The sequence below is a fragment of the Acartia tonsa genome, chromosome 6 (genome assembly GCF_053477335.1).
Source record: "Acartia tonsa isolate MP-2025a chromosome 6, ASM5347733v1, whole genome shotgun sequence".
In the NCBI taxonomy this organism is placed as follows: domain Eukaryota; kingdom Metazoa; phylum Arthropoda; class Copepoda; order Calanoida; family Acartiidae; genus Acartia; species Acartia tonsa.
In genome coordinates this window covers 27828687-27856409 of record NC_137265.1, presented here as the reverse complement: position 1 = coordinate 27856409, position 27723 = coordinate 27828687, and the positions used below count along the sequence as shown (strand labels likewise).

Sequence of the window (27723 nt, the reverse complement as noted above, 5' to 3'; positions counted from 1 at the left end):
CACCTTTATTGTATGACCTTTGTCTTTAAGTCCTAAATGTGCATTGTGCATGGTAATAAGTCATGCCTTCTTCCTGTCGTGCATCTGATATAGCAACAGTAGATTCACCTTTAATAGTTTTTCAATTAGTTATGGCGTAGCTTCTGCTAAGATTTAAACCAATTACCACAATGACATACAATGTTCAATGATATGTATAGTAGTATTTTGTATCTTGAGAAATTAGAATAGTTATTTTTATAAAAAATGGTTTACGTTTTTACGTTAATGTGGCGTTTTTTTACTAGCCCAAAAACCGTAACGCATATTCATAAAATTATATTATACAAAGCAAATTTATTATAAAAATGCAAATATAAACAAATATAAAAGATAGATAGCTACCATTGGCAGTGTAGGACAGGGTTAACATAATCATTTTATAACAATTTAAATTCTCTACGTTCACAGTTTTATTTTATTTGCCTCTTTTTCAGTAAACATGTTTTTTGGTGTTTATACATGACAATCTGTTTTAAAAGAACTGAAGAAAAAAATTAATTCAGAATGACAAGCTTAATCAGAAAGGTATATCCAAAGAAAAACCATTTAAACTTTAACACTTCCACTGTTAAAATTATCATAATTGAAACATTGTGTATTCTTAAGTAAAGCATTATTTAACAATCGTTTACCAAAGGGTAAAATACATTTTAGGAGAATTAATTTTTTCTTTGGATGAAATATCCCTCCCAATAAACCTATTTTTATAAAGTTGAAATTTCAGTAAAATGAAAAAAACACACTCTTTACTGTTTTTATAAAAATAAATTTCTGGATTTACAACAATAATCTGCAATGGCTTTATACATGAAGATTGTTTCAATTTACAAAAAGATTTAAAATACACCAGTTTAGAATTTATACACAATTGACGATTTGTTTAAGATTTAACTGAACAATATTTTCAAGTCAATAGCAAAAAAGTATTTCATACTGATTTTTAATGAACACCGGTAAAGAGCTATTATACACAAAAATTGGTTCTGACCTTATTTACAATAACCCAAACTTACATTAATTACAATTTTTGCATCATGTCAGGATTTCTTTCTTCTAAATTACGCTTTCCTTCCTGAAATTTAAAATGATAATGAATAAAATTTGTTTTGATTAGCAATAAGTTGATATAATACCGAGACGTTAGGATGTATGACTTTCCTTTAAAATATTTTTACTTGCCTTTTCTATAATTGATTTTCGATATTCTAACGTGTAGAATGAATCTAAATCTGTAAGCAATAAAATTCATATTATGCCATCTATATTATAGATTTATATAAAATGTAAATTAAACAATAAATACTAAATCCATAAAAGCAAAGCTCAACATATAAGGTAAGTAAAAACTAATTCTAACAATCACAGACTAAAAAGAATTTAGAAATGAGCTCATTTAAATAGAAAAACTTAGTCTTTCAATATTAAACAAAACTTGCTTTTGTACTTATACGTTGTCTCATAGTACTCGCAGTAGTAAGGATGCAACGCTACCAGCTTTCTGGACGGATATAACCTTATGAGAGTGCACCTACGCTTCAAACAACATACCTTCTGATTATGGAATGCTGAAAAATTTCGAATAGTCTTGGGATTAACATGTCTCAGATAAGCTTTACCCAGCCTTTTCCTGAAACAATAATTTCAATATTAAAATTTATTTTTTTTTATCACAGTTCTGATTATCAGAAAGGTAATTGGCTTGAGGCTAGGGCCCAATCAAACTAAAGACAATAAAAAATCAAGTAGCTTAGAGTTATTAGTTTTAAAAGATGCCATGGCCTATCAAAAAAACACAATCCATTGCTATTAACATTACATGTTTCCCTTTCAAGGTTCTTGCAGTAAAAAGAATTGCAACTAACAGAGGTTATTTTGCACTTGTTGATATAATATCAAAAGGTTTGCCTGTTCTGTAAATTCCTATGTATAGTTTACTTTTAAAGTTTTCAACATTTTTGTCCTGATTATAGAGTTGCTACACTAAACTAAAATTCCATACCTTAATTGTTTATTGACGAAAGGAGGTGGACCCTTGGGCTTGGGTATGTGAATACGACCATCACGTCCTGACTGGAACTTCTCCATTTTTAGCACAGCATCTCTAAAACAATAATTCAATTTAACAAGACAAAGTTTTTTTCCCCATGGTCTTTAATCATATGCTGTGCATCTTTTTTTATTCGCTATATTTTATCTTTAGGGTTTAGCTGTAGCAGATAAGATTAGTTGCTAGTTACTAAATTTTTATTAGTTGGTTCATTTAATTGAGTGTCCAAACATTTCGACCACTAAGTGTAATCTATTTTGTTATGCATTTATCGGCCATTGTTTTATAGATCCTGCATTCAGCTCACCGAAAATTATGATTGAAATTCTGGATTGAAAACAGAAAAACGTCCAACCTGATTTCTTTCTTAAGTTGTTCTGGGTCCAGTTTTTGTTCCATATCACTGAGAAGAGTGTTGACAGCCATTGGAGGTCTCTCTATCACTATAGGATCATTGTGACGGGCCTAAAAAACAAGGATAACACCATCCATAAAAGCTAAGCTCTGAAACCAGATGGTTGGACAAACATTAGCATTTGTAGAGTGTCCGGATTAAATAATATGAATGTTATTTAAAAGTCTAAAAATATTCTATCAATTTGTTGCCAAATTATGTAAATACAGGATACTGTTGTGGGCAATACTGACATTTTTGGAACTTGATTTCAGAGAAGCTTCGATTTTAAAAATTATGGAAAAGTATTTTAATGTATTTTAGTCCTCTTATAATTACAAGAGGAGACAGAAGATTGATTTAAATTGTCCTATCCCTGTATTTCTGGTGATCATTTTATGGTTTATATTACTTGATAACAATGGTGATGCAAATATCAGTCAAATTGGCTAATATCTAGCTTAATATATGTATTTATTAGCTACTAAGCTACAGCTACTATACAGACCAACTAACCAAATATAATCCTTATAATACAGTAACATGATCTCTGTCTGTTACTCTGTGTGTACCGAAGGATCTCGCTAAACGCTGAACCGATATGGTTCTCCTTTACAGTGTAGCTTCTCATAGATTCTGGGAAGGTTTATAGCTATTTAGTAGGAGGGTACTACCACTCTCCCAAGAGAAATCGTAACATCTAACCCGATTTAGCGGCCGTAAAAATACTTTAGTAAAAAGTTGATCTTAACATAGATTGAAAAGAAATAATTTGACGTGCCACTAGAGGCCTCTAGGGAAGTAGCCGCTAGTATTCATAGCATTAACAAACCTTCTTATTTGAAGGATAAATATTGATTTGATTATCCACTGGGTGCCCATCATCCATTCGTCTTGTTGTCATTTGATGTCCATCCTCCATACGTCTGGTCTCCCGTCGGGTGTCATAATTCAACAATCTCTTACGTCTAAATAAATTAAAATTGAGTTATAAAAAGACAAAGTGGTTTTTACAACAGATGTTCAGTGGTCAAGTAAAATAAAACAAACAAAAAAATCAGCAGTAAATCTTCTATATGTACTGGGAAGATTTTATACTATTAAGGAGAATAGAAGCATCCCTCGCACCCTCTTTAAAGAATGTCGGGGTGACCCCTCCACCTCTTAAGACATATTCCCTAGAGGCTAGGTGCGCTGCAACCAGTTTTTTTTATAAAAAAAATAATTATGTTATAGGTACCTTGTAAAGTTTTTAAATCGTGTTGCAATTTGCATTTTAAATTTTGTTATTTTATTAAACTTTAGGAAGGAAGGAGAAAATAATCTGTTTTTTTTCTCTAATCCCCCCGGGAAACTAATCCCCTAAGTTTTTAAAAACGTTTCCTTATTCGATGACAAAACATATTTGGGGATTTTTAAAGAAATTTCATTTGTTAATTCATTCAGTTGAGTGTCCAAACTTTTCAACCAATAATTTTAATCTACAGAAGAGGGAATTTTGTGCATCATCATTGGGGATGTACATCAATTTATCGGCCATTGTCTTATCCCTTTAGATCCCTGATGAAGCTTACCTAACATCATGTATTTCATTATCAATAATTCCTTCATCTTCTTGATCAAGAGCAGATCTAGCTCTGGTGGGGAAAAATGTTTGTTGCTGTCTGTTCCTCTGATTTTATAATAAGTTTAAGAATAGGATTTTTAAAAATTTTTTGTGCATCGTACTTTTGAAATATTAACTTTAATTTTTCTTCTTTAGAAATACCCCGTACCTGAAAATTTAAAAATCCCGACTGTTTCTAAAAATCAATCTTTCTCTTCCAAATTAAATCTCTATGTAAAAAGTATTTTCTCTAAAGCAAAAAATACCCCCAAAATTATTCTCTCTACATGTCATATTGGGATTATTGGGTAGATTATTAGATTATTCTCCAGAAGTCCTATCCCTGTCCCTGCTGTTGCAATCTTTGTTGTTCTTGTTGTTGTTGCTGGATTTGAAGTTGCAACCGTTGCTGTTGTTCCTAAATAAATAAATACCCCGAATAACGTTAATGGCATGACCTTTTTCATAAGTCGTTATTGTGCATGGCAATAAGTTAGGTCTGTATTTTAATACCATGCACCTGACTTCAATAAATAAATAACCTGAATACCTTTCAATGCATGACCTTTGTCAAAGGGTCGTTATTGTTCATGTCAAAAAGTTTCACCAGTTTGTTAACCAATACATTTTTTTCATAGAAGCAGAAAGTGCAAATGTACCTTCTTAGATTATAAAATAACAAAAAAAAGCATGAGAAAGTCAAAAAATCTATTGAAACCAAATCATAACCATTGAAATCATTTTCTTAAATTCTGGTCGTTTTCTGTCAATTTTATTTTTACCTGAAATCTTTGTTCCTCTGATTGTTCTTGAAGCCGCTGGAAATGGAAGCCATTGAATCCCTTTACATTAATATTTGATAATCATCATATTTGATCTATTTTTATGAAGAAGAAAAATCGTATGAGTTCAATATAGATCTACATTCTAAACAAACATACGCCTCACATACCCCAACTGTCTTAAAAAGATTTAAAATGCAGCTGGCTAAAATAACAATACCCATTCCACACTATTTTCTCTATCCCCTTCCCTCCTTCTGGATGAACAAACTGACTAATAAAATTTCCTCTGTCAGTATATCCACGTATATATCCTATATCCATAAATAAACCAAAACAAAATAAAATTTAAATTATTATAATATTTTCCTGATCAATGACTCTAGGAGGAGTACCAGCAGATGGGGGCCGGGAGGGAGAGCCATGGTGCACCACGTTACCATGGTGAGAAAATACCTACAGAAAAAGGGGGGAGAAATTTTTAGGTGTTGTGAGGTACAATAAAAGGAAATGCGGATGACAACATCCATAAGTAGCAAAGCACTAAAAATCATTGGTGGACAAACGAAAAAAGTGAGTTATTAAGAAGATGTTAAGTGATCATAAAAAATAAAATGAAAAAAAGACAATTTGTAAAAAAGAAAATCACAAAATCTTTCAAAAACAAATATTTATGTATTTTGTAGCATGGCTAATAGACCTATGGACCAAGTAAATTGTATGCTGGTTGCTCTTTGATAAGGGGTATCTTTACTAAAAATATCATACTTTATCTTTAATAGTAACTGAGAAAATCACATTTCTCCAGTATCATTACGAACTGATAGACAACGTGAATTATATAGTAGCTTTGCTACTACAAAAAGAGTTTAAACTATAAAATATAGTGCAAAAATATTTTTAAAAATTTATAATATACGCTAAATTTTTAAAACTTTTTCTAGTACGGCTTCCAAATTAGTTAATATCCGCTCGATTAGAACCGGTTCTTAGACATACTGAAAAATCATGTATAGCATCATATTACAGACAGTTTTCCACGAATATCAAAATAAATATCACAATCTAATCTTAATTCTATGTTTCATTTTAAGCTGCATTAAAATTCACCAATAAGTAAGGAATGACACTCAGACAAGCCCAGGTTACAAGCCATTAAAAAACTCAAACCAGTGATACCTGATGTGGTTCGATGCTAAGGCCTCCAAGTATTGACTGTGGAGATGTTGTACTGCTGTGGACAGGTATACCATACACTGGCAATGGTGGGGTTGGAGTTGGATGCACTAGGCAACATTATTTTTCACATTAAAATAATCAAAGAAACATAAATTTTCTACGCTTTATTCGTCCGTAAATCCATCTATAATTTAACTTTTTATAGTGCCTATAAAAATGACGCCATACAATACAAAAAGTAGGCCAATACACATACTAAATTACCAATTGCAGGCCAGTATACATTTCAATTGACCAATGGTATGCCAGTATAATGCCATTTTTGTGGGCATCTCTGTAGTTTTCTGAGTAAAGTGCTTAATTATATTTAATAATGCTAGTTATACAACTCCTTGATTGCACTCAAGCACATTTTTTTTGTTTTACTCTACTTGCAAATTTTGTGGCTTGTACCAAAGATAGCTCAATTAGAAAAAAATAACAGAATGAATTATTTAAGACTGTTGTTTGATTATATTTCATCAATATTCACCTAAAAACTTTATGCTGGTTTTAATTAACTTCTTATTGCAGTGCAACATTTGAAAATTATTGATTTTTTTTATATAGTATTAGGTATAATATTTCTTAAGAGAAAAATAATTTCCTGGTAGAGGTGGAACAGTGTGTACCAAAGCAGGTTCTATGAAGCCCTGAGGTCCAGGTAAACCTCTTGGTCCAGGAGATCCTGTCTCTCCTTGAGGACCTGGCAGACCTTGGCTTCCCATGGGACCTTCAGCTCCACGGGCTCCATTAATACCGGGAGGTCCTGCAGGGCCAGGTGGTCCGTTTGATCCATCCTTACCCTGAGGTCCTGTAAGTCCAGGTGGACCGGGAGGACCTGCAGGTCCCTTTTCACCAAACCGTCCCCTAGGACCTGGGGCTCCAGCTGGTCCTTGGGGTCCTGGCTGTCCCTGGGGGCCAGGAACTCCATCTTTGCCATCCTCACCCTTGGGTCCAGGCAGGCCTTGTCGGCCAGGGATTCCATCAATTCCATTTTTGCCTGGTTGACCTGGGTTTCCATTTTGACCGTCAAGGCCTGGAAATCCCTGTGGCCCCGGAAGACCAGGGGGTCCAGATGGACCTTTGGGACCTTGTAGTCCAGGTGTTCCGGGTATTCCAGGGGGACCAGGAGGGCCTAAATTCAGAAGTAGAATTATCTGCTTGATTTTCCATGTTATTTAAATTTTATTGTTAGATCATAAAAAGCTTGATAAGAATGCTAGTAATGATTAGTTTGAAAACTACTTTTTTTACTTTCTTACACAACTCCGTAAAGTTATAAATTGAACACTTGAAAAACAAGAGAACGCACAGACATTCCTTAGATTAAAGCAGCAGCTTTTCTTACACAATTGACTTACCATGACAAACTGGAGACTGACAGTATCTCTCTTCAATATCTGGTCCTAGGCACTCATGGCCACCATAGGCTGGCAGGTGAGCTCTGATCCGAGCTCGGGTCTGGGTACACACTGGATGATTTACTAAGGGTACTGAACAAACAAACTTTATCAATAGAATAATCAAGTTAAAAGAGCATTAAACATTCCTGTAGAATCTATTATTTTAATTAAGTATTTCATCCATAAAAATCACCTCTTACCCAATTTAAAAAATATGTAATTTTATTCTTATGACAAATGAAACTTATTTTTGAAATTTTTGCATGAGAGTTCTTAGGATTTTACAATTTCAAAATTAATGTATGTATTAGATTCTAAATAAATAAAATTAAGTGAAAAATTCTGTTGATGACCTAAAGGTGGTGGTTCATGGTGTGAATGATGATGTCCAGGTGGTGTATACTCTTGTTGAACTGGAGGTAGATACTCTTGTTGTCCTAGATAATCAAAATAATCATTTCTATAACAGAAACGTTTCTATGATAATTAAATTCTTATGATTCAGACTTGATGCTAATTTCTAAATTATGTATTTGAACATGTCAAAGAACACTAAAATTTTCAAGTTTGGTACTATTTCAATAATTTTAAGTAAACAAAAATATGTCTGTAATTTGAAATCTTAAAAATTACAACCAACATATTTCGTATTAACATATTTAATCAACTCTTTTCCCTTTATTTAGGTTCTTTTTCATTCATGTTGATAATGCATTTTTTAGTATTTGTATTCCTAATTAGCATATTTCAGAAACCTATACAGTTGAAACAAATTTTACCCTGAACAGTATGTTGAGCTAATTGATGGTTAGGATGGTGATCTTGGTGGTGAATAGGTCCTACAAATAAAGCAAGTTACCAAAACTTTCCTTTTTATTGCCATTGCTTTTAAGATGTGGATTAAATTCTTTTCAATGTATTTAATGTAAAGAAAAAGTATTCAAGAAAACTGTACCAATGCAGAGATAAAATAAAAGGTGTACCTATTACTTGTGATATAGGTATATGTTAAATATTTTTTTCTTTACAGCCACATTAAATAAAAGGTTGGTTACCTAAATGTAAGAATTGATTTGAATGAGCTCCATGTCCACCATGATTGCTAAGATCTCTCTTTCTTCTAAAATAAAAGCATTTGATACCATTTTTATTATTTGGATGATCAATTTCTGTATGGATACTACATTCATACTTCTGTTTGTGCGCCAAGGTATTCCCCACTCTATTTATAATTATGTAGATACCTGACTTGTTGTCTAGGTGTACATGGTGTCCATGCTCCCCACTCTTTCTATTTACAATTATGTAGATACCTGACTTGTTGTCTAGGTGTACAGGGTGTCCATGCTCCCCACTCTCTCTATTAACAGTTATGTAGATACCTGACTTGTTGTCTAGGTGTACAGGGTGTCCATGCTCCCCACTCTTTCTATTTACAATTATGTAGATACCTGACTTGTTGTCTAGGGGTACATGGTGTCCATGCTCCCCACTCTTTCTATTTACAATTATGTAGATACCTGACTTGTTGTCTAGGGGTACAGGGTGTCCATGCTCCCCACTCTTTCTATTTACAATTATGTAGATACCTGACTTGTTGTCTAGGTGTACAGGGTATCCATGCTCCCCACTCTCTCTATTAACAGTTATGTAGATACCTGACTTGTTGTCTAGGTGTACAGGGTGTCCATGCTCCCCACTCTTTCTATTTACAATTATGTAGATACCTGACTTGTTGTCTAGGTGTACAGGGTGTCCATGCTCCCCACTCTTTCTATTTACAATTATGTAGATACCTGACTTGTTGTCTAGGGGTACATGGTGTCCATGCTCCCCACTCTTTCTATTTACAATTATGTAGATACCTGACTTGTTGTCTAGGTGTACAGGGTGTCCATGCTCCCCACTCTTTCTATTTACAATTATGTAGATACTTGACTTGTTGTCTAGGGTACAGGGTGTCCATGCTCCTTACTCTATTTACAATTATGTAGATACCTGACTTGTTGTCTAGGTGTACAGGGTGTCCAAGCTCCCCACTCTCCCCATTTACAATGAACAGGGCATACTCCATCATTGCAGGGTAACACCTTAACAATTAATTAATAATAAACAGATAGAATAAAAAAAATGAGGAGGCCCCTCCAATTAAATGTTGTTGATGGAACTAACTTTGTCATGGAATAAAATTGACATTACATTATACTAAGCATAAAAAAAAACTACCTGCATTGCTGCACCATAACAACCATTTGTAATATCAGGATTTGGCAAGAGCAGCTTAAACCCTTCTCCACAGCTGCGCGTGCATGGAGTCTCCAGGTAGCAGCTGAGGTCAGGTACACCTGGCACACTGGGCGCCCCGTATTGGGCCTGCTGGGTGTCCCGGCCAGGACGGTCTTTATTATTCTCACTTCTGATTGGTTGTTTTGTACTCTTTATTTCGTTTTTGCTTGCTTGTGAATATTTGGTTTGGCTTCGGGATAGATCCACTACTAAATAAGATGAGTTAATGATTTATTGATAACCAATCAAATAAGATTTCCTATGCAGTATTAAACAATAATATGTACACAAAAAAACAGGTAACGCAACTGGGAAAATGAAAACATGGAAAATCTAAAAAAATTCATAGTGCATGTTTTTAGGGCGATAATAGAGAAAAGTAAGAAGGAAGGAAATAATAAAGACGATTTCGTTCAATTGATGCTGTTTTAGATCTTACAAGTTTATTGTCAAATGTTTAAAGGAAATCATAAATTTTAAAAAGCAGGTTATGGGATAAAAGGGGATTTAAAGGAAGTGAAAAGTTAAGACAATAAAGATTTGTAACCCTTGTAAAAGATAAAAAGAGAAGATATCAAATAGGGAGAATAGAAAAAAAACTAAAACCGTCACATTTAATATGTAAAATAGATTTTCCTTTGAAAAAAAACTTACCAAAATCATCATTATCTGGAATTTCATTGTCAGTATACAAATAATCACCAGGGTCTGTTCTCTCTGTTATGTACTACAAAAATGAAAAAAAGTTAAAAGTTGGTACGTCAATTATGATTCCTGGGATGATAAGAACAATATGATGTTTTGAAAATGCGCAATTTTGAAATCATGATCAGTGAATTTTTATGCAGGCTTTTTAAGAATATTCAGATTCTTCATATGTAATTTTGTCAGCTGCCATATAAAAGATAACTGATTTTAAAAAAAGATTCTCCATTCCAAAGAGCATCCAGTATCCAACTTACTTGGTCCGTCGGTCTGTCAGCTACAAAAGGCATATACATTTACCAGATTTTATTTATAAAGGCTTCCTGAATTTTGGTAGTACTTATCCTTATTTTATTCTTTACCTATATAAACCTTTTATGAGCTTATCATTTATGCTTTAAAGTATCTAGAGCTTAATAAAAAAAATTCAATTTTGCAAGAAAATGGACGCTTTATTCTTAATGTGGCTACCAGTTTAATCAATGAAACTTCGTAATCAGCAAGACGGCAATAATATGTGGCATTATCCCAACTCCCTAACTGACCTTTCATCCAAAATTTATCAAATTTTATTTCATGGTAGATCGCTGAGGAAAATTTCTCAAATTCAATAAAAAGATTGTAAATTTTCTTGTACAACACAAGATTGGAAAACTGATCAAGTCAAATTTTGAACAATATCCAATACGGAAAATGAAAATATATGGAGATGAAAAGAATATAAACCTGGCAGGTAGACCTGTATGTCTGATACAATATTGTGCCAGAAATCCTTTTCAACTTTCAGTTAATGTGCAAATTTAAATTTAATAGAATACATAAAATGTAAAAAAAATCGTATGGAAACAGACTTAATAAAAGATCACTTTTGATAGGAATAATCTTAAGTAGTCTAGCCTAGCCTTTTAAAACATCTAGATGGTAACATTGGATTCTAAGACTATTTCTCTTAGGTTGTTTAATCTACCCTACTTCAAAATAACTTCCCTAAAATTTGTTTACTAGCAATTGAAAAAAAAGTAAGTTTGAATTGTTCATTTTCGTCACCACTTTGTGTCCAAATTTTCTTACAAGTTTTCCTGTTACAAGTTTGTAGTTTGATCTTTAACATGCTGGAATACAGCAATCTTCTTGGTGAAAGTAAAAAAAAGTAATTAAATAAAATTTGATTAGTCTCTTTATAGATGTGTATCAAAGGTTATTGTGATTACAGGGTAGCCCCGCAAGGATAGAGCACCGAAGGAATAGGCCCCGCAGAGTTTGGAGACATCCCATAATTTCAATTTATTTTTTAAATAAAATGGGGTCGAGTTTCTGTACTTGTTTGAGGGAAAGTACGGTGCGGCCATTTAATATCTTAAGATCTAAAATTAAATTTGTCCTGGAAATTTAACTTTGATGTTGTTATCCCTAACACCCTGATAAATGTCAATATTTATTGCAATTTTGTCTATTTTCCTAAAATATATCTACAGTCATGGTTAGGATAGAATTTTGTCTAGTTAAGGGATTTTTTTATAAATTTATTTTATGTTTGTTTATATCCATACAGTTTTATATTGTTTTCAACATATAAACTTTATTTTCCTTTTATAGTTTTACACATTTCTAGTTTTTTTACTAATCTTTTAATATGTAAACTAAATTAATATGATTTATGTCATTTAGACTGAAGAGGGTGCAATGTTGACCGAAATATATTTCGAATAAATAATTATGAAGAAACAGATTAAACTGCAGAGAATTCAACATAAAAACTAGAGTTTGGTAGCCATAGATGCATTTTTTAGAAATTTAAAGCTGCCAGCCAAAGCGACAGCCAAAAATTATTTCAAAACATTCTGATACTACACCCGCCGAGATTTCTATTTAGCTGAGCCGCCGTTTTTCCTTATTTTTTCAAAATGTAGAGCAGACCATCTTTAAAAATCACATATTAGCTTCATCCTACGATTTGACTTTCCTTCCTCTCATAAGATTTTAAATAAATTACAAACAAACCAATTGAATAAAAATTGATAAGGATGACAACATCCATAAGTAGCGAAGCACAAAAAATCATAGATAAATACAAGGACTAAGAGATTTCAAGAGCATTTGTTGAAATCAATAATAATTTTTTTGAGATAAAAATCACGAAACCTCTCTCATATATTTTGATATTTTTTTATATTTTGTATGATGACTGACAGACAGTTAAGGTAAATTATATACATGATGTAGATGCTCAGATATTATCCACAAATGTTTGAATATCAGACCAAAAAAGTTTTTGGAGGAAAATGTAAAAAAAATTTTAAAATAGCCAAAAAATCTGCTAAAAAGCAGTCCGACCGCCATGGATGTTATATAGTTATTTATACTATATAATGATGGGAATATTGACAAGAGGTTTCAGCCTTCTATCTTAAATAGGAACCGAAAAAAAATCACTTTTCCCACTTCGTATATAACGGACAGACGTACATTTCGAATTTTAGAGTAGCTTCGCTATTAAAAAGGCTATGGGTTTATGTATGTATATAAAAAATATACATATGTAATATGCATGGATGTACTATAGAGTTTTTCAAACTTTTTTGTCAGGAAATTAACCTTTCTAAACTTTCTGAAAACTGCAAAACCTAGAAATTAGTTGCAATGAAAATTAAAGTTCTAACAGAGGACAAGTAAATTTTTATGTTCTTGCCTTTATTAAAATTAATCAAGCACATATGTAATAAAAAACTTCCTAATTTATTTTATAGAAGAACCTCTTTTATTGAAGTAAAATCCTCGAACAAAAAGTTTAGTTCAATAAAAGGAAAAAGTGCAAGAAAAAGTTGGAATTTTGGTAATAATTTAATTTTTTTTAAACACCTAGAAGGATAGTCATTAGAGTAAAACACTAGGGGGGAAGGGGTTAAATAACTGTATGTCCCCATCCCAAGAAGCATGTAACGACTCTTAATTGGGTCTTTGAAAATCAACCAATAATACTAACACAGCTAAGTAGCAGAAAACAATTTGTTGGATGATCACTATTTGAAAATACATTTTTTGTAGATTTTCTCATATTGCATCTGGAACACAATTAAACCTTCTAAAGAAAAAAAAAACTTTTTTTTCTTTTGCTTATTTTAGTGGTAAGTAAAGGTTCAAGCTAAGCATAGTGAGGACCTCTCAAGGACTAATTTTAAATTTAAAAACTTACAACAGTTTCAGAATTGACAGAATCATCTTTGACATCCACAAAGGTTCCATTATAAGCTGTTCTTGTATCTTCATACAGACTCTAAAAATATGTGATATTAGCAGCGAAGCTAATTTATATGGTATTTCTGCAATAACTAAGTTTCATGTATCATGTATTATGTTCATTGTTCATGTATCTTCATACAGACTCTACAAATATTTAACAATAAAAGCAAAGCTAATCTAGAGTCAGGACATGTCCGTCCATAACGAGGTCTAATTATAAACTGTTCTTGTATTTTCATACAGACTCTACAAATATTTATTAAAAGAAGCGTAGGTAATCTAAAACTAGGATCCGTCCGTCTATAGATATGTTCCATTATAAACTGTTCTTGTATCTTCATACAGACTCTAAAAATTGTTAGTATCGCAGCTAATATATAATTAGGGTCTGTCCGTCCATAACTAATTTTTATTATAAGCTGGTCTTGTACAGGGATTAAGGGAGGGGACAATGGGCAATTAATTCAATTTAAGAAAGTTCGCTGAAAAGCAATGAAAACTAGATTTTTCAAAAAAAATTTACCAAAATTGTAAAGGGATCATGGTAACCTAATTTAGAACAAAATTAGTTCTAAGAAAAAAATCATTTACTTGAAAATTAAATTATCAACACATCACCAGGGATAAGGGATAGGAAACCTGGCCATAAATTAGGTCTCGGCCTGGTTTTGAAAGGGATCATGCAACTTTTACCATTTGCCTAATTTAATGACCTTACTGGCGGACGGCTCATATTGGCTACCGCTCTAAACCAATAGTGTTCTGTGATTTGGGCTTGTTTTGTATCAACCAATCACCAATTGGCGGCGCCAAAACAAGCCCAAATCACAGATGGCGGAAATTTTAGAAGCAGACAATTTTAGAAAAAATAATGATTTCGTCTGCTACGAAAAAATAAATACAAATGGTGTTAGATCACATTAGTTTAATTATTAAATCTGCTTAGAGTTAAACATTAAAAAAGGGCCATATAGAAAAAACAAAAATAACGGGATTATTTTTTTGGAAAGAAGGTAGCTACGAATTTTCATTTGATAGTTTATAAATTAGATGTTGTATTTTGAATTTTAAAAATTTAGTACGAAACTGATACACCACCTTAACCCTAATTTTTGTACAATACAACACAGTACAGATATATCATTACATTATAGAATCCAAAGAACTTGATAGAATGTTACCCAAGTGCATATTTATTTATTTATTTTGAATTTTAATTAGCAATGAAATTTTCAAATAAAATTTTTAATCATTAATAAAAATGCAAATAATACAAACTAAAATCTGTCTGAGGGAAACCCAACGATAGCTTTCTGACAGTTCAAATTACCAAAGTAAAAGATAAAAAATTTTGGGAGAGAAAAAACTTCATTTTAACAAAAGCCATTAATATATAGGTTTATAAAAAGTTATGTTTTTTACTTTAAACTAGCTACCTGAATTTGATTCTATACTTTATCTACACACACACACACAGCTTTTTCATTAGCATTTTATACGAACCACTGCGCTATCCCAAAACTGGTTTATTAGGCTAGAAATAGGCCTAGGCTTGAAATAGGCCTGAAATAATATTTTCCTACGTTTCCCATCCCTTATCCCTGCACATCACAATGTAGTAAACATTCTGTAATTAATCACTAGAAAAATCTTGTTTAGAACTACCTTAACCCTTCTGATATATTTATAACTGACCCCTTAATTTAAGCGGTTCTTAGATTATTTAAAACATAAATATCACAGTAGAGTTTCTATACATGAAAAGACATTTTCTTGGGAAAAAATATTTGTTAAAACAAGCGATAAATAACAAACTTTTCTGTCTGCATATTCAAAACTAGCTCAGCTAGTTAGCGGGGCATTGATGCGCAAGTCCCCAAAATCAGTAAGAATCTGCTGTATTCGTGCACATTCCCTTTAAGCCAGTCCCCAAAGTCTGAGACTCCTTAAAAATTGAATATTCGATCCATTGTCCCCTCCCTTACTCCCTGCCCGGTCTTGTATCCTCATACTAAGAAGAGTAGCCTAGTTAATTTATAACTAGCAGGGATCTAAAGGGATAAGACAATGAGAGATAAATTAATGTAAATTCTACGTGATTTTGAACAAAATAACTCATTCTGTAGTGAAATTGAAGCAACCAATAGAGATTTAATAAAAAGTTCCAAGAGTTTTTGAGTCAAAAGAATAAGAGAATGTGTATATAAAACCTTGAGTACCAGTATGATCATGAGTCCCCTTCCTTCAGCATTTTTGTCTTACCTTAGGAACTCTTCTGTGTGCTTCTAGTGAATCTTGATTTACAATTGGCGTCCATCCTCCATACTGGGGTATCTGTCCATGCACTACCTAAATAATATATGTTGAATTAAAAATCGAAAATTCCTATCATTAGAAACCACCCGATCATCGTCGGGAAGGTGATAGGTTCAAATCTCGGCCTAACACGTCGTCATATCTAAAGACGTTAGAAATGGTTTCCACTGCTGTCATGTCAGGTGCGCGAAATAAATATTTAGAATAGGGGGAATGGCTTGGTCCAAACCAGGCGCAACTCATTACCATGTACAGTTAGCACTTCTAAGACAAAGGTGTTGCAATCAAAGTGTTGGTTGTCTAAAGGGCGAATGGACGCATAATACCGGAATTATAAAACGCGGAGTATGTTTTAAAGTTCCTGGAGAGGTTTAGAACCTGAAACGGCACAAAGCCCCTACAGATCATCATTAAAGACAGTAGGACTGGCACTTAGAGAGTACCTTCTCTTCTAATATAAATAAATAAATTTTGTGTTTCTCTACTTCGTCAAGCTTATTGATTCCCAGTTACTTTAGATAAATTTATTTTGTATTATAAACCTTACTGAGTACTAGAGTAGTAATAAATTATTTTATATCAAATCAGGCATTTAAGGATAAATAAGTGTTAAAAGTTTTAAAATAGTCTGATATGACTTCAGTTTTGTTATTATATTCAGAACAAAACATCATTATTACAATATCTATATAGTTTTTGATATTGGCCATAATATCGAGGTCAATATCAAGCAAATAAGCTCCTGTAACAGGATGTTAGTTATTTGTCCCTTAATAAGGACGTCAAAGCTTTTTAGGAGGGTAAAATGTTGTGTTTAATGTATTTTATAAAATTTTGATGGGGGAAATGAGGGGTTTTAAAGAGTGAGAGGGGTGAACACCTTTTAACCCCCCCCCCCCCTCCCTTGGACGTCTATGTCCCTTAAAACCACTTTTATCTAATAATGATTTATAGGTATTTAAATCAATATAAGGCTTAAATTACATACTGAAATAATATTTTATTTTTAGCTAATTTATATGTAACTGTAGCATGTCAATAAATTATGTTTTTAATGATTGGGCATCTTTTAATTTACTTCCATATGTATTTGTAGTAAAAACTATTAATCTTCACAATAAAACAAGGATGAAAACATCCATAAGTATCCAAGCACAAAAGTTCAAGAATGGACAAACTGACAAGGGTAGATATAGAGCAGATGTTCAGAGGTTATAAAAAAAACTCCACCCAATCATACATTTTCTTATTAAAAATAAAATTGAAGGGGGAATGTAGCCTTCCACCCAACCCTTCCCTGAAGCGTCTTTAGAGGCCTCTAGGGGTTAAGTCGCTAGTTTAAATATATAGCATCCCCACTACAAAATTATGATCTAATAAACACAATATTAATCTTTTTTATTTAATGATGTTATCAATTTTAACCACAATCCATTCATAAATGAAAAAAACGAATCATCTATAAATAGTTCAAAAATAATAATTCCTTGTAAATATGAAGGAAGCGATAAGTTGAATGTATATAGTTCATACGTCATGTAAGATCTTAGAAAAGGCGAACAGTTAACACTATATAAGCTAGAGGCTACAGGAGCAAGAACAAGAGAATGTGTTATTATATTTAGCACTTGACCCCCCTCCCCCCATGTTTTTATTTTGAATGGGGTTTTGTGCTTGACAAGTGAATTTGAGAGAAAATACATAATTCATTCTATACTATTATAACATTCTTACATAATTGCAACAGCTCTTCGTATTGGCACATTTTTTGCTTGCAAAAATATTTTGCAAATGATGGAAGGGTACATTATTTCAGATTCACAATTGCACAGTTACTTGCAACATATAAATTTACACTGTAAAAATAATAATATAAGATACATAGGAAAGAGCCATAAGGAAAGGTCAGGCCGTATTAAATTACCTATATAAGAGAGGTTATAAAATCAAATATGAATTATGAACCTTTACCAATTTTATTCAACATCATGAATTTCATTATTTTTTATTGGTTGGGGGGAGGGGTGAAGATATTAACAATTTTCAACATAACATTCATAAAAATAGAAACTGAAAAATTTAGCTTGAACTTTCAGCCAGTGAAAATAATATTCTTTTCTTTTTATTACAAATTCAATATAATAGTATACTTATTTGACTTTAAAATTTAATTTTTATTTATTATAATTTTGAGCTATGTTGGTAAACTAGTTGTTCTCCAAATAAAATATCTCTTCTGGTCGTGACTTTAAAAAGAAGGAACAGTTTGAAATGCATATCTATCCATATATATCTACATATCCATATATATCGATCTATCCATATATATCTATCTATCCATATATATCTACATATCCATATATACCTATCTATCCATATATATCTATCTATCCATATATACCTTTCTATCCATATATATCTATCTATCTATATGTATCTATCTATCCATACGCATATCGATAATTCAATTTTTATAATGTTTTTAATTTTCAACTGAATGTGGTATGCATAGTCCAGTGAGGCCCCCATGTGTATTTTTGTTAGTTTTATCAATAATTAACAGAAACCATGACTCGGACGTTAAGTTTGTAGCAAAGAATTGGCGGTTTCACTCATTGTACCTAGTCTAGCATAGAATCTCCCCAACCACCATTCTATTTATATTAATTGAAGAAAAGGGGGGAAGGTCAGTTTTTTCTGGTAATTGATTCTCTACGCTAATTTAGGTCAGGTTATATTTGGTACATGGCTGGAGATTTTTTAATCCGATTAATTTAAGCTTTAATGAACTGGTTTAAATCCATACTGAAAACTCATGTATAGTATCATGATATAGCCAATTTTATATAAAAAATAATTAATAAGGACAAAGGCCTGGGCCAATAAAACAGACATCGGCAACTATGAATATGTTCTTGGTTATGACCTTAATAACTATTATTAGTTTAAAAATCAAATTTATACGAAACTAAGATCTACAAACTAGATGAAAAAACATACCCACACAAATAAACATTCTTCTATTCAAATGCCCCACTGAAAATATAATGTGTGAGTGAGTGAGTGCTTTTTTTTGTGCATTTGGAGCTTGTAGTGTAGGTTTAAACAATTAACTGGGTGAATTGTAAAAAATATCCATTTGTAGTTCTTTAGTAAATTGCTCTAGAGAATACACAATTTCAAATATATTTTTACCTAAAGGCAAAGAAAACTTTTGAAAATTGATTTAATATACAAGGCTATAAAAGTAGCTTAAAACCATCCAAGGACTTAAATCTGAAAATAAAATAGCAAAAAACCATCATTGAACCTATGTGAAGCTTACCTATGCCATAGGATTACTTTTAAATTATTAGTTTCAGGTTAGGGATTCCTCCTGGTAGGGTGATTGTATCCTCCCCAAAAATAGTTATAGATCTTTTCTGGACCTATGTATAAGAAGCTTTACTGTAATGGGGAACAATATATCGTTAATGAAGCGGTGAAATGAGTCATATTTGACGTAAAAAAATAGTCTAAAAAGAAGGGGTGAGAGGAGAAGTGGGAAAGGAAACCCTTAAAAAAAGAGATTGAAAAAAAAAACTCATTTTTATGACATCACACAGGATATTTTTCAGCTTCTCGATAATCGGTCCAGCAGTTTACTATATTTTGAGCTGCAGACGGACAGTCATACTGTTACTTTCTTCTTATATTGTTTATTATGAGCCACCCTGTAGAAGTTCCTTTATAAAGATGTGTTGAGTATATGTGCGCAAAAAGCAAAAATCCTGTGGTACAAAATACAACTTAACCCAACCTTTAAAAAGTTTTAAATTTTGGAAGCAGCGTATGGTGCCTAAGAAAAAATGACGTCATACAATTATACAAATTATAGACAATTTTTTATTACGAACTATAAGCTGCTTTCAATTTGTGGGGAATGTAATAACTAAAAATCAAAAAAATTATTGATTTCAATGGTTTTAATTTTACTTATCCTTCAATAAAAACAAATCAATTAATGTACTTTTAAGAATAAAACTCAGGCCTATTCTTCTTTAAACCCTTAAGTTTTTTATCTGTGAGTTGAGATAATAAATTCTTTATGATATTCTGAATTAAAGATCATCTCCACATGTGAATTATAGATAAACTAGCGGCTTCGCCCCTAGCCTCTAGGGGCTGTGCCCCAAGAGGTTTGATCAACCTAATTTTTCGTATTTTAGATTTAAAAAGAAAAAGTAAAAACAATTTTTTTTTGAGGGGGGTATTTTTCATTTTTTGGGGGGGTTTGGGGTGTCCCACCCCCCAAGAAAATAGCTTAAAACCATCACAGGACCAGTAGGTATATTCCCTGAAGAGTAGAGCCCAATCGGTTCAGTGGTTACTGAGATCTTAAGCTTCAGACGGACAGACAGACGGACAGACGGACAGACAGACAGACAGACATCGTTCTACTTTGTATTATAGATGGATAGGCAAATTTTGATAAATAGCAAATTCTAATGTTTACTTTTAATTTTCAAGTCGATGGCTTAACCTTTTAAATAAAGTTATTTAGAAACTTCAGGAATGCTTTATAATAGTTAATGCAAGTTTTAGGCTATTTTTGGAACAACCAGAGGACAACCAGCTGAATTAATTTTTGGCAAAATATATTTCTTAACTGAAAATAAGATTTTCACTTTTTTGTTTTGGAATGGTTTTAGCTTATTTTTCAGTCCCTTCTCTTAGATACGATGAGAAGCCACTAGTATAATATATAGTTTTAGTCTATTCTATTTCAAATTAAAGTCTTGGGATGGTTTTGAGCTTTCCCCTCCCTCTCTATTTGAATATAGAGCCCCAAGATATGATGGCCGTAGCAACTAATTTCATAAAAGTTGATTTAATTCTTTATTGCAGTCATAAACCCAATCAATCTCTAAATCTTTTAGTTATTTGTTTTGCAACTTTAACTGAACAACTTCGCACCGAGGAAGTGCATTATATATGCAAAGACAGGTGGATATGACTTAATTTCATAGATAGATAGATAGATAGATAGATAGATAGATAGATAGATAGATAGATAGATAGATAGATAGATAGATAGATAGATAGATAGATAGATAGATAGATAGATAGATAGATAGATAGATAGATAGATAGATAGATAGATAGATAGATAGATAGATAGATAGATAGATAGATAGATATAGTCCACATAGAATGAACAAAAGTTTATTTGTAAAACATCATGTTTCATGCATTAAGCAATCTTCAGTTACAATTTAATACTGCCAATAATATTAGCATTCATAGATTTTTTCAATAAAGTTTAGAGATAGATAGATAGATAGATAGATAGATAGATAGATAGATAGATAGATAGATAGATAGATAGATAGATAGATAGATAGATAGATAGATAGATAGATAGATAGATAGATAGATAGATAGATAGATAGATGATAGATGATAGATAAATAGATAGATAGAAGAAATGAGATGTGACATGTTGTTCTCTGCTTCATTAACTTTACTGTCAAAATACAAAAAAAAAATTGAAATATTCCTCTAAATCACATGTGGACATACAGAACCCCCCCCCCCCCCCTCTCTTAACAATATTATAAAGTGCTCAAGTAGAACATGATAAAACTTTGCAAATCATTTTTATATTGAAAACTTTATATTCTATTGTTGAGGGGTTTATTTAACCAAATAGATATCACCAAGAATTCTAAACAACTATTTTAAAAGGCGTAACTATTTTATAATTAACTTAATTATTTTAATATTTTTAAGTGATAATTATACTAAAATAGCAGGGTTATTGTTTATTATAGATACTCTAATGAAAGATTGCACCCAATATACAAAAAAGGAACCATAAATATTTGTTATTTTAGGATAAGTTGGGCCTGTTCAGTATCCTAATATTAGGATCTACTGCAGTTCACGGTAAAATATTGCTGGTTACGAATATTGCCAAAAATCTATGAATTTTAAAGGCTGCTAGCTGCCAAATGGCTGAACGTACAGATCATGCCCGCACACTGTTTTAAGCAGCATAAGAAGGCCTACCAATAATCTGGAATAACCATAAATCAATAATGCATAAGTATCTCGCAGTGCATAGAAATGCGCGAAAAAGGCCTATTTTACGCGTTTTTTTTTCAGTGAACCTTTCCTTGTGCATAATTGGATCTTGGCTATTCCAGATTATTTGTAGCCCTTCTTATTCCGCTTAAAATATGTGCGGGTATGATCTGTACGTTCAGCCGTTTGGCAGCTAGCAGCCTTTAAAATTCATAGATTTTTGGCAATATTCGTTACCATCAATATTTTACCATGAATGCAGTACATCCTAATATTATTCTATATAGAGGGAAGGTGTTTCTTATTTTAAAACAAATAATAACGTGAAAGGAAGGATTAACTATTAACAAAACTCATCACCCCCCCCCCCCCCCCTCGCCATTATATGTATTTAATAGAGAAAATTTTTTTTGGGAATACCCTTCCCTCCTTTTTAGGCGGAGCCCCTTGATGCCATATAAAGGAATTTACATTGAAATGCTCGTCCAAGCAAAATATTACTATTTAACAAAAGCTGCTCCTTTAAACTGTATACTTAAGCTAAAAATGGTTTATCTTTACCTCTAAGGGTTTATTATTTATGTTTTTACGTATTTTCATGATTTGAGAATCGAGCTAATTAATATCTATCGTGTTCATAGTTTATTAAGAAGTTGTGATTTAAAACTAACGGATGGTTCCTTTTACCGTTGGGAAATTAGCGATCAAATTTTAAGTCATGCATAACTAAAATATGGAATTTAACATATTCAAATTATACTCGATGTAAGACTAATTTTTTTTATGGATTTCTTAAATTATGATACGAAAGAATAAGATGCTTTTTGGTTTGTTTTAAATAGATTTAGGTTCCTACGACAGGCTTAGAATCTGGAGGGCTCTAAAACTTAAACTTGACCTAACCCAACCTAAAGTTAGCATAAAAATGCGGGTTTTATTAAAGGTTTAGTAAAATTGCGGGTGGATTTCCCAGTTGGGTCCATGAAGCGCACGTTAACTTTTTACACCCACCGTTACCAGATTCCAAGGTTATGTGAACTTTAGGTTGGTGCAATTAATACAAACATCAAGAGAGGTGTTGCATTGTCATCGGGGAGTGTAGAGCCTTAGGGTGTAAGACATACATACATTCAGAACAGCCAATATGATAACTTTTGATATTGGTGTTGTTTAAAGCTATTTATTCAGACAGATTGTAAAAAAATAAGACCAACAGCAAATCTTTATGAAATAGAATGGTAAATTTTTTACAACTTGTGTCCCTGGCACACTGATACTAATTTCTGTATGCTATTCCCTGTCCCTGGGAGAAGAAAAACTTGTGTCCCTGGCACACTGATACTAATTTCTGTATGCTATTCCCTGTCCCTGGGAGAAGAAAAACTTGTGTCCCTGGCACACTGATACTAATTTCTGTATGCTATTCCCTGTCCCTGGGAGAAGAAAAACTTGTGTCCCTGGCACACTGATACTAATTTCTGTATGCTATTCCCTGTCCCTGGGAGAAGAAAAACTTGTGTCCCTGGCACACTGATACTAATTTCTGTATGCTATTCCCTGTCCCTGGGAGAAGAAAAACTTGTGTCCCTAGCACACTGATACTAATTTCTGTATGCTATTCCCTGTCCCTGGGAAAAGAAAAACTTGTGTTCCTAGCACTGACACTAATTTCTGTATGCTATTCCCTGTCTATGGGAGAAGAAAAACTCGTGTCCCTGGCACGCTGATACTAATTTCTGATTCAATTGTTTAATTTAGACCAATATGTGACGCTTCGTTTAGTTCAGCTTGTGTGGTAGAGTTACAACTTTTATACAAACAATAAAAAAATAAAATATATTCGTGTATATCTTACTTTAAATCAAAATGGAAGGATTTATGTGTGACTGTGTATATCCAGAAAGATTTTGGAAACAGAAAATTTAATTTGTCAAAGAAAGTTTTATATGTTAGGGGAGTGGAAAGGTGGTATTCCACCAAGATCGCCTCTATGAGTTGCACCTGTTTATAAAATAAGGCATTCCACCAAACGTGACGCCATTACTAGGCTCAAAAGAAACTATTTTTACTTCAGTCAAGGTTTAAACTTATTTTTAGAACCTACAGACGAGCTTTTACAAGTTTTGTTACATTAAAGGACAACTTTATTTTTTGGGATTAATGTTACATAATTATTAACTTGTTTTCATATTAAGTGGAAAAGTCTATTTATTATTATTATTATTTAGGAGGTGTTCCATAATCCCTTCTGGAAAAAAATCTTTTGTATTATTTAAACAAATAAAAAAAGGTTAATTAAATTGCAAAACATTTGTTTTTCATTTTTAGTAGCGCAGCTATTATTAAACCTGTGGGTTTTAGTTTATTGATTCTTATAACGATTAGATACAATGTAATTAGCGAAGCATCTCTAATTTCCAAAATGTTAGTATGTCCGTTAATATTCAAATAAATCTACAGAAAATTTTCTTTTGGAATTCTTGATAATGTTCAATATTAAATGCGTTGTTACTCTGTAATCTTAATTGAGTTGGTATTATGTATTCCTGTCTGATTTGCAGAGCTTCGCTTTTATGGATGTTGTCAACATTGCTATTATAAGGGGGTTGTTTTTGTCAAAACATGTTTTATAATATCAACACACTGTGAAATATGTTTTACGCTTTTATGTCTTTTGCTATTTTAAAAACTTTGTAAATGAGAAGAAACGTCTAATTGAATAGGTAAAATGATAATACTTTAATTGTATTTTTTTGCTTCCAATAAAACGACTTTTTAATAGGTCAATGAAAAAAAAAATTCTCCTCCTCCCCCACCCCTCGGCCAAATTAATGGAGTAAACACACCTCACCCTACAGCCCACTAAAATACTCCCCACCTGACCATAACCTTAAACATACCAATACCAAGCTCCCAAGAAAAACTTTTCTGGTTTACACTTCTATGAATGTATGTCTCACACCCTAATCTCTTATAAAGAGGAATGTTAAAAGAAAGAAATGAATTTTGGGGGACAATGTTAGTTTATTGAAAATTGGTTGCATCCGCAGAGGCTGTGTATCCAAAAGAAGGGGGATCGGGGGGGGTAAAGGGTTCTCCCCTCCACCAGAAAACAACTTGAACTCTGTAAAGTGTAGCCGCATCTACGAAATCATAACCTTCAGGCGGACAGAAAGACGTTCTAATTTGTATTATAGATGAATATCTTAATACATCAATAATCATTTATCGCAATGAATTATTGATAGCTTTTCCGCGGATAGTAAAATAAAAAATTTTAAGCTTAATGCTCGGGCAAACAAAACTGGTATTGATTTTATTATTTTTATTTTATTATCCGTAGAATATGGTCTGATACACATAATACATGAATTTTCAGTATTTCTCAGAACCGGTTCTAATCCAGCGGAAATTGTTCGGTTTTAAAAACTGAATTGAAAATATTTCCTCGGGCATTATTCATCACGTATTCAATAAAATTAGAGATAAAATCTGAAATGATAATATCATGCAAAATCAATTATGATACTATAAATGCTTCCTCATTGCAATATTTTGTTTAATGAAATTTGCAACAATGGGGTGTGATGCAGGGAGAGGGACGACGAGGGAATATAAATTACACTTGTACCCAAAGTTTTATAACCATGTTTTTCGTTGGCTCAATAACTTTGGGTATTTTTATTGAATTTGAACTTTTCAACAAATAATTATCAATTTATATAATTGATTTATCGTTCAATGTTTTATCTCATCTCTGATAAGATTCCTGGGTGTGAAATAATTTGATATTAACAATTTTTTCCTATACCTAACACTGCAGGGCTACCCAGTACTTAAAATAACCTAAACTAACCTGACCTAAAGTATTAAACAAAAAAATACAACCCCGCCACCCTTAAGTCTGGGGGGACTTTCTGTTCCAAGCAAGGCACCTTAATGGAAAACGCTTGACAATTATGGCCATGAACATCGGAGCAATGATTACCTGTAGGAGGAAAACTGTGAATAGAGGGCACCAGGTCCAGGTTGTGATAACATTACCTGTAGGAGGAGAACTATGAAGAGAGGGCACCAGGTCCAGGTTGAGATAACATTACCTGTAGGAGGAGAACTTTGAAGAGAGGGCACCAGGTCCAGGTTGAGATAACATTACCTGTAGGAGGAGAACTATGAAGAGAGGGCACCAGGTCTAGGTTGAGATAACATTACCTGTAGGAGGAGAACTATGAAGAGAGGGCACCAGGTCTAGGTTGAGATAACATTACCTGTAGGAGGAGAACTATGAAGAGAGGGCACCAGGTCCAGGTTGAGATAACCCCCATTTTTTAATATTTTTGATTCACTATGATTAACAATTCCTGTAGCATTAACTGAAATAAATGTAAGTTGAGTTTTAATATTTATTTCAACGATACAGGTTATTAGATAGGGTAAGATGTCCTTTAAGTTCTCACTAACCACTAAATTTATATGGTTGTTCTTTACAATGAAGCTTTTTGAAGGTCCATGAAATGTAAATAACAGCAAATTGAATGAAAAGGGTCCTAATTAAGATTCCTTTAAGTTCAAAGCTATGAGTGAGCATCTTATATATTACTCACATTTCTGAACTTTCCAATCAATGTTGACATTCTTGTTTTAAATGACCTTCCCTTAGAATTTCCATTAAAAAAGCTTTTTAAAATCCATTTGTAAGTAAAAATGGACATAGAATACGTGGATTCTATGAAAGGGGAAAATTTTTCATCAATTCAGGTTGCTAATATAGTCCTCATTTATTGGTCAGAAAGTTCCTCCAGTAAAATAGGAACGGATGTGGTAAAGTAGGTGGATGGGGGTATATTATCCAGCTGGAAGTAAGATTTTATCAGGGTAGGCGAAAATCTCTCACAATATCCACGTATTCTATATCCATTGCATTGGTTTATACATGGTTTTTTATATTTTTACGAATACAGTTTTTACTAGACCTGTGCAGTCTGGTTTGGCTTCATTTTGTAAATTTTGGATTTATGATGTTAGAAGAACAAGGATGATTTGCGCTTAAGTAGCGCAGCAACAACAGGTAAACAATAAATTTGACTTTTTTATTCCGTCATCAACTTAGGAATATCCCGCGACTGTGGCGCTACATTTGTTGTCGGGTAGGTGATGGGTTTTAGTCCAGGACCATTACCGCGTCAATAACTAAAAATCTTAACAATAGTTTTAACTGCTGCTATGTCAGGTGCGCGACATAAATAGTTATTGTAGGGGAAGTGCCTTGACCCACCAAAATAAGACCTCCCATAGTGTAAACGGTCCCCCATAGATGTAAATCTTACCTAACTTAAAATTATCAAAAATAGGAATTTTTAAAAAATTTGTTTGTGGTCCAAAAACAATATTAGTAAAATTTTCAACACAAGGACGTACCGACAATCCTAGTTATATATTAGTAACAGCACTAAAAATACTTTTTGCTCTCCACGCATTGATGATAAAAGTGCAATGTGGAGTAATAATAAATTGACCTTCATATTTATACAATATCATACATCAAAAGTTTACAACTATACAGTAAGCAAGGACGATTATTTCCACTTAGAGCAGGGACGCCCAAGGGGTGATTA

At 32.6% G+C, this 27723-nt stretch overlaps 1 protein-coding gene across 2 annotated transcripts; it reads right to left on the bottom strand.

The window, feature by feature from the left end:
• Window positions 1-319: 319 nt before the first annotated feature.
• Window positions 320-26483, bottom strand: LOC145322256 (uncharacterized). 2 transcript variants are annotated; one of them, XM_080164128.1, is made up of 21 exons: window positions 26377-26483; window positions 15989-16075; window positions 13680-13760; window positions 10436-10508; window positions 9722-9990; window positions 9494-9585; window positions 8551-8615; window positions 8275-8334; window positions 7849-7932; window positions 7454-7585; window positions 6699-7227; window positions 6051-6159; window positions 5243-5327; window positions 4872-4933; window positions 4442-4507; window positions 4058-4158; window positions 3316-3451; window positions 2445-2554; window positions 2042-2143; window positions 1591-1669; window positions 320-1114 (listed from the first exon to the last, which is right to left on the bottom strand). In XM_080164128.1, the coding sequence occupies exons 1-21, from the start codon at window positions 26431-26433 to the stop codon at window positions 1061-1063; spliced, it is 2433 nt and encodes an 810-aa protein (XP_080020254.1). In that variant the 5' UTR covers window positions 26434-26483; the 3' UTR covers window positions 320-1060. The 2 variants fall into 2 exon arrangements, with proteins under 2 accessions (XP_080020254.1, XP_080020255.1); XM_080164129.1 differs by having other exon boundaries at window positions 9722-9987.
• Between the last annotated feature and the right edge of the window lie 1240 nt (window positions 26484-27723).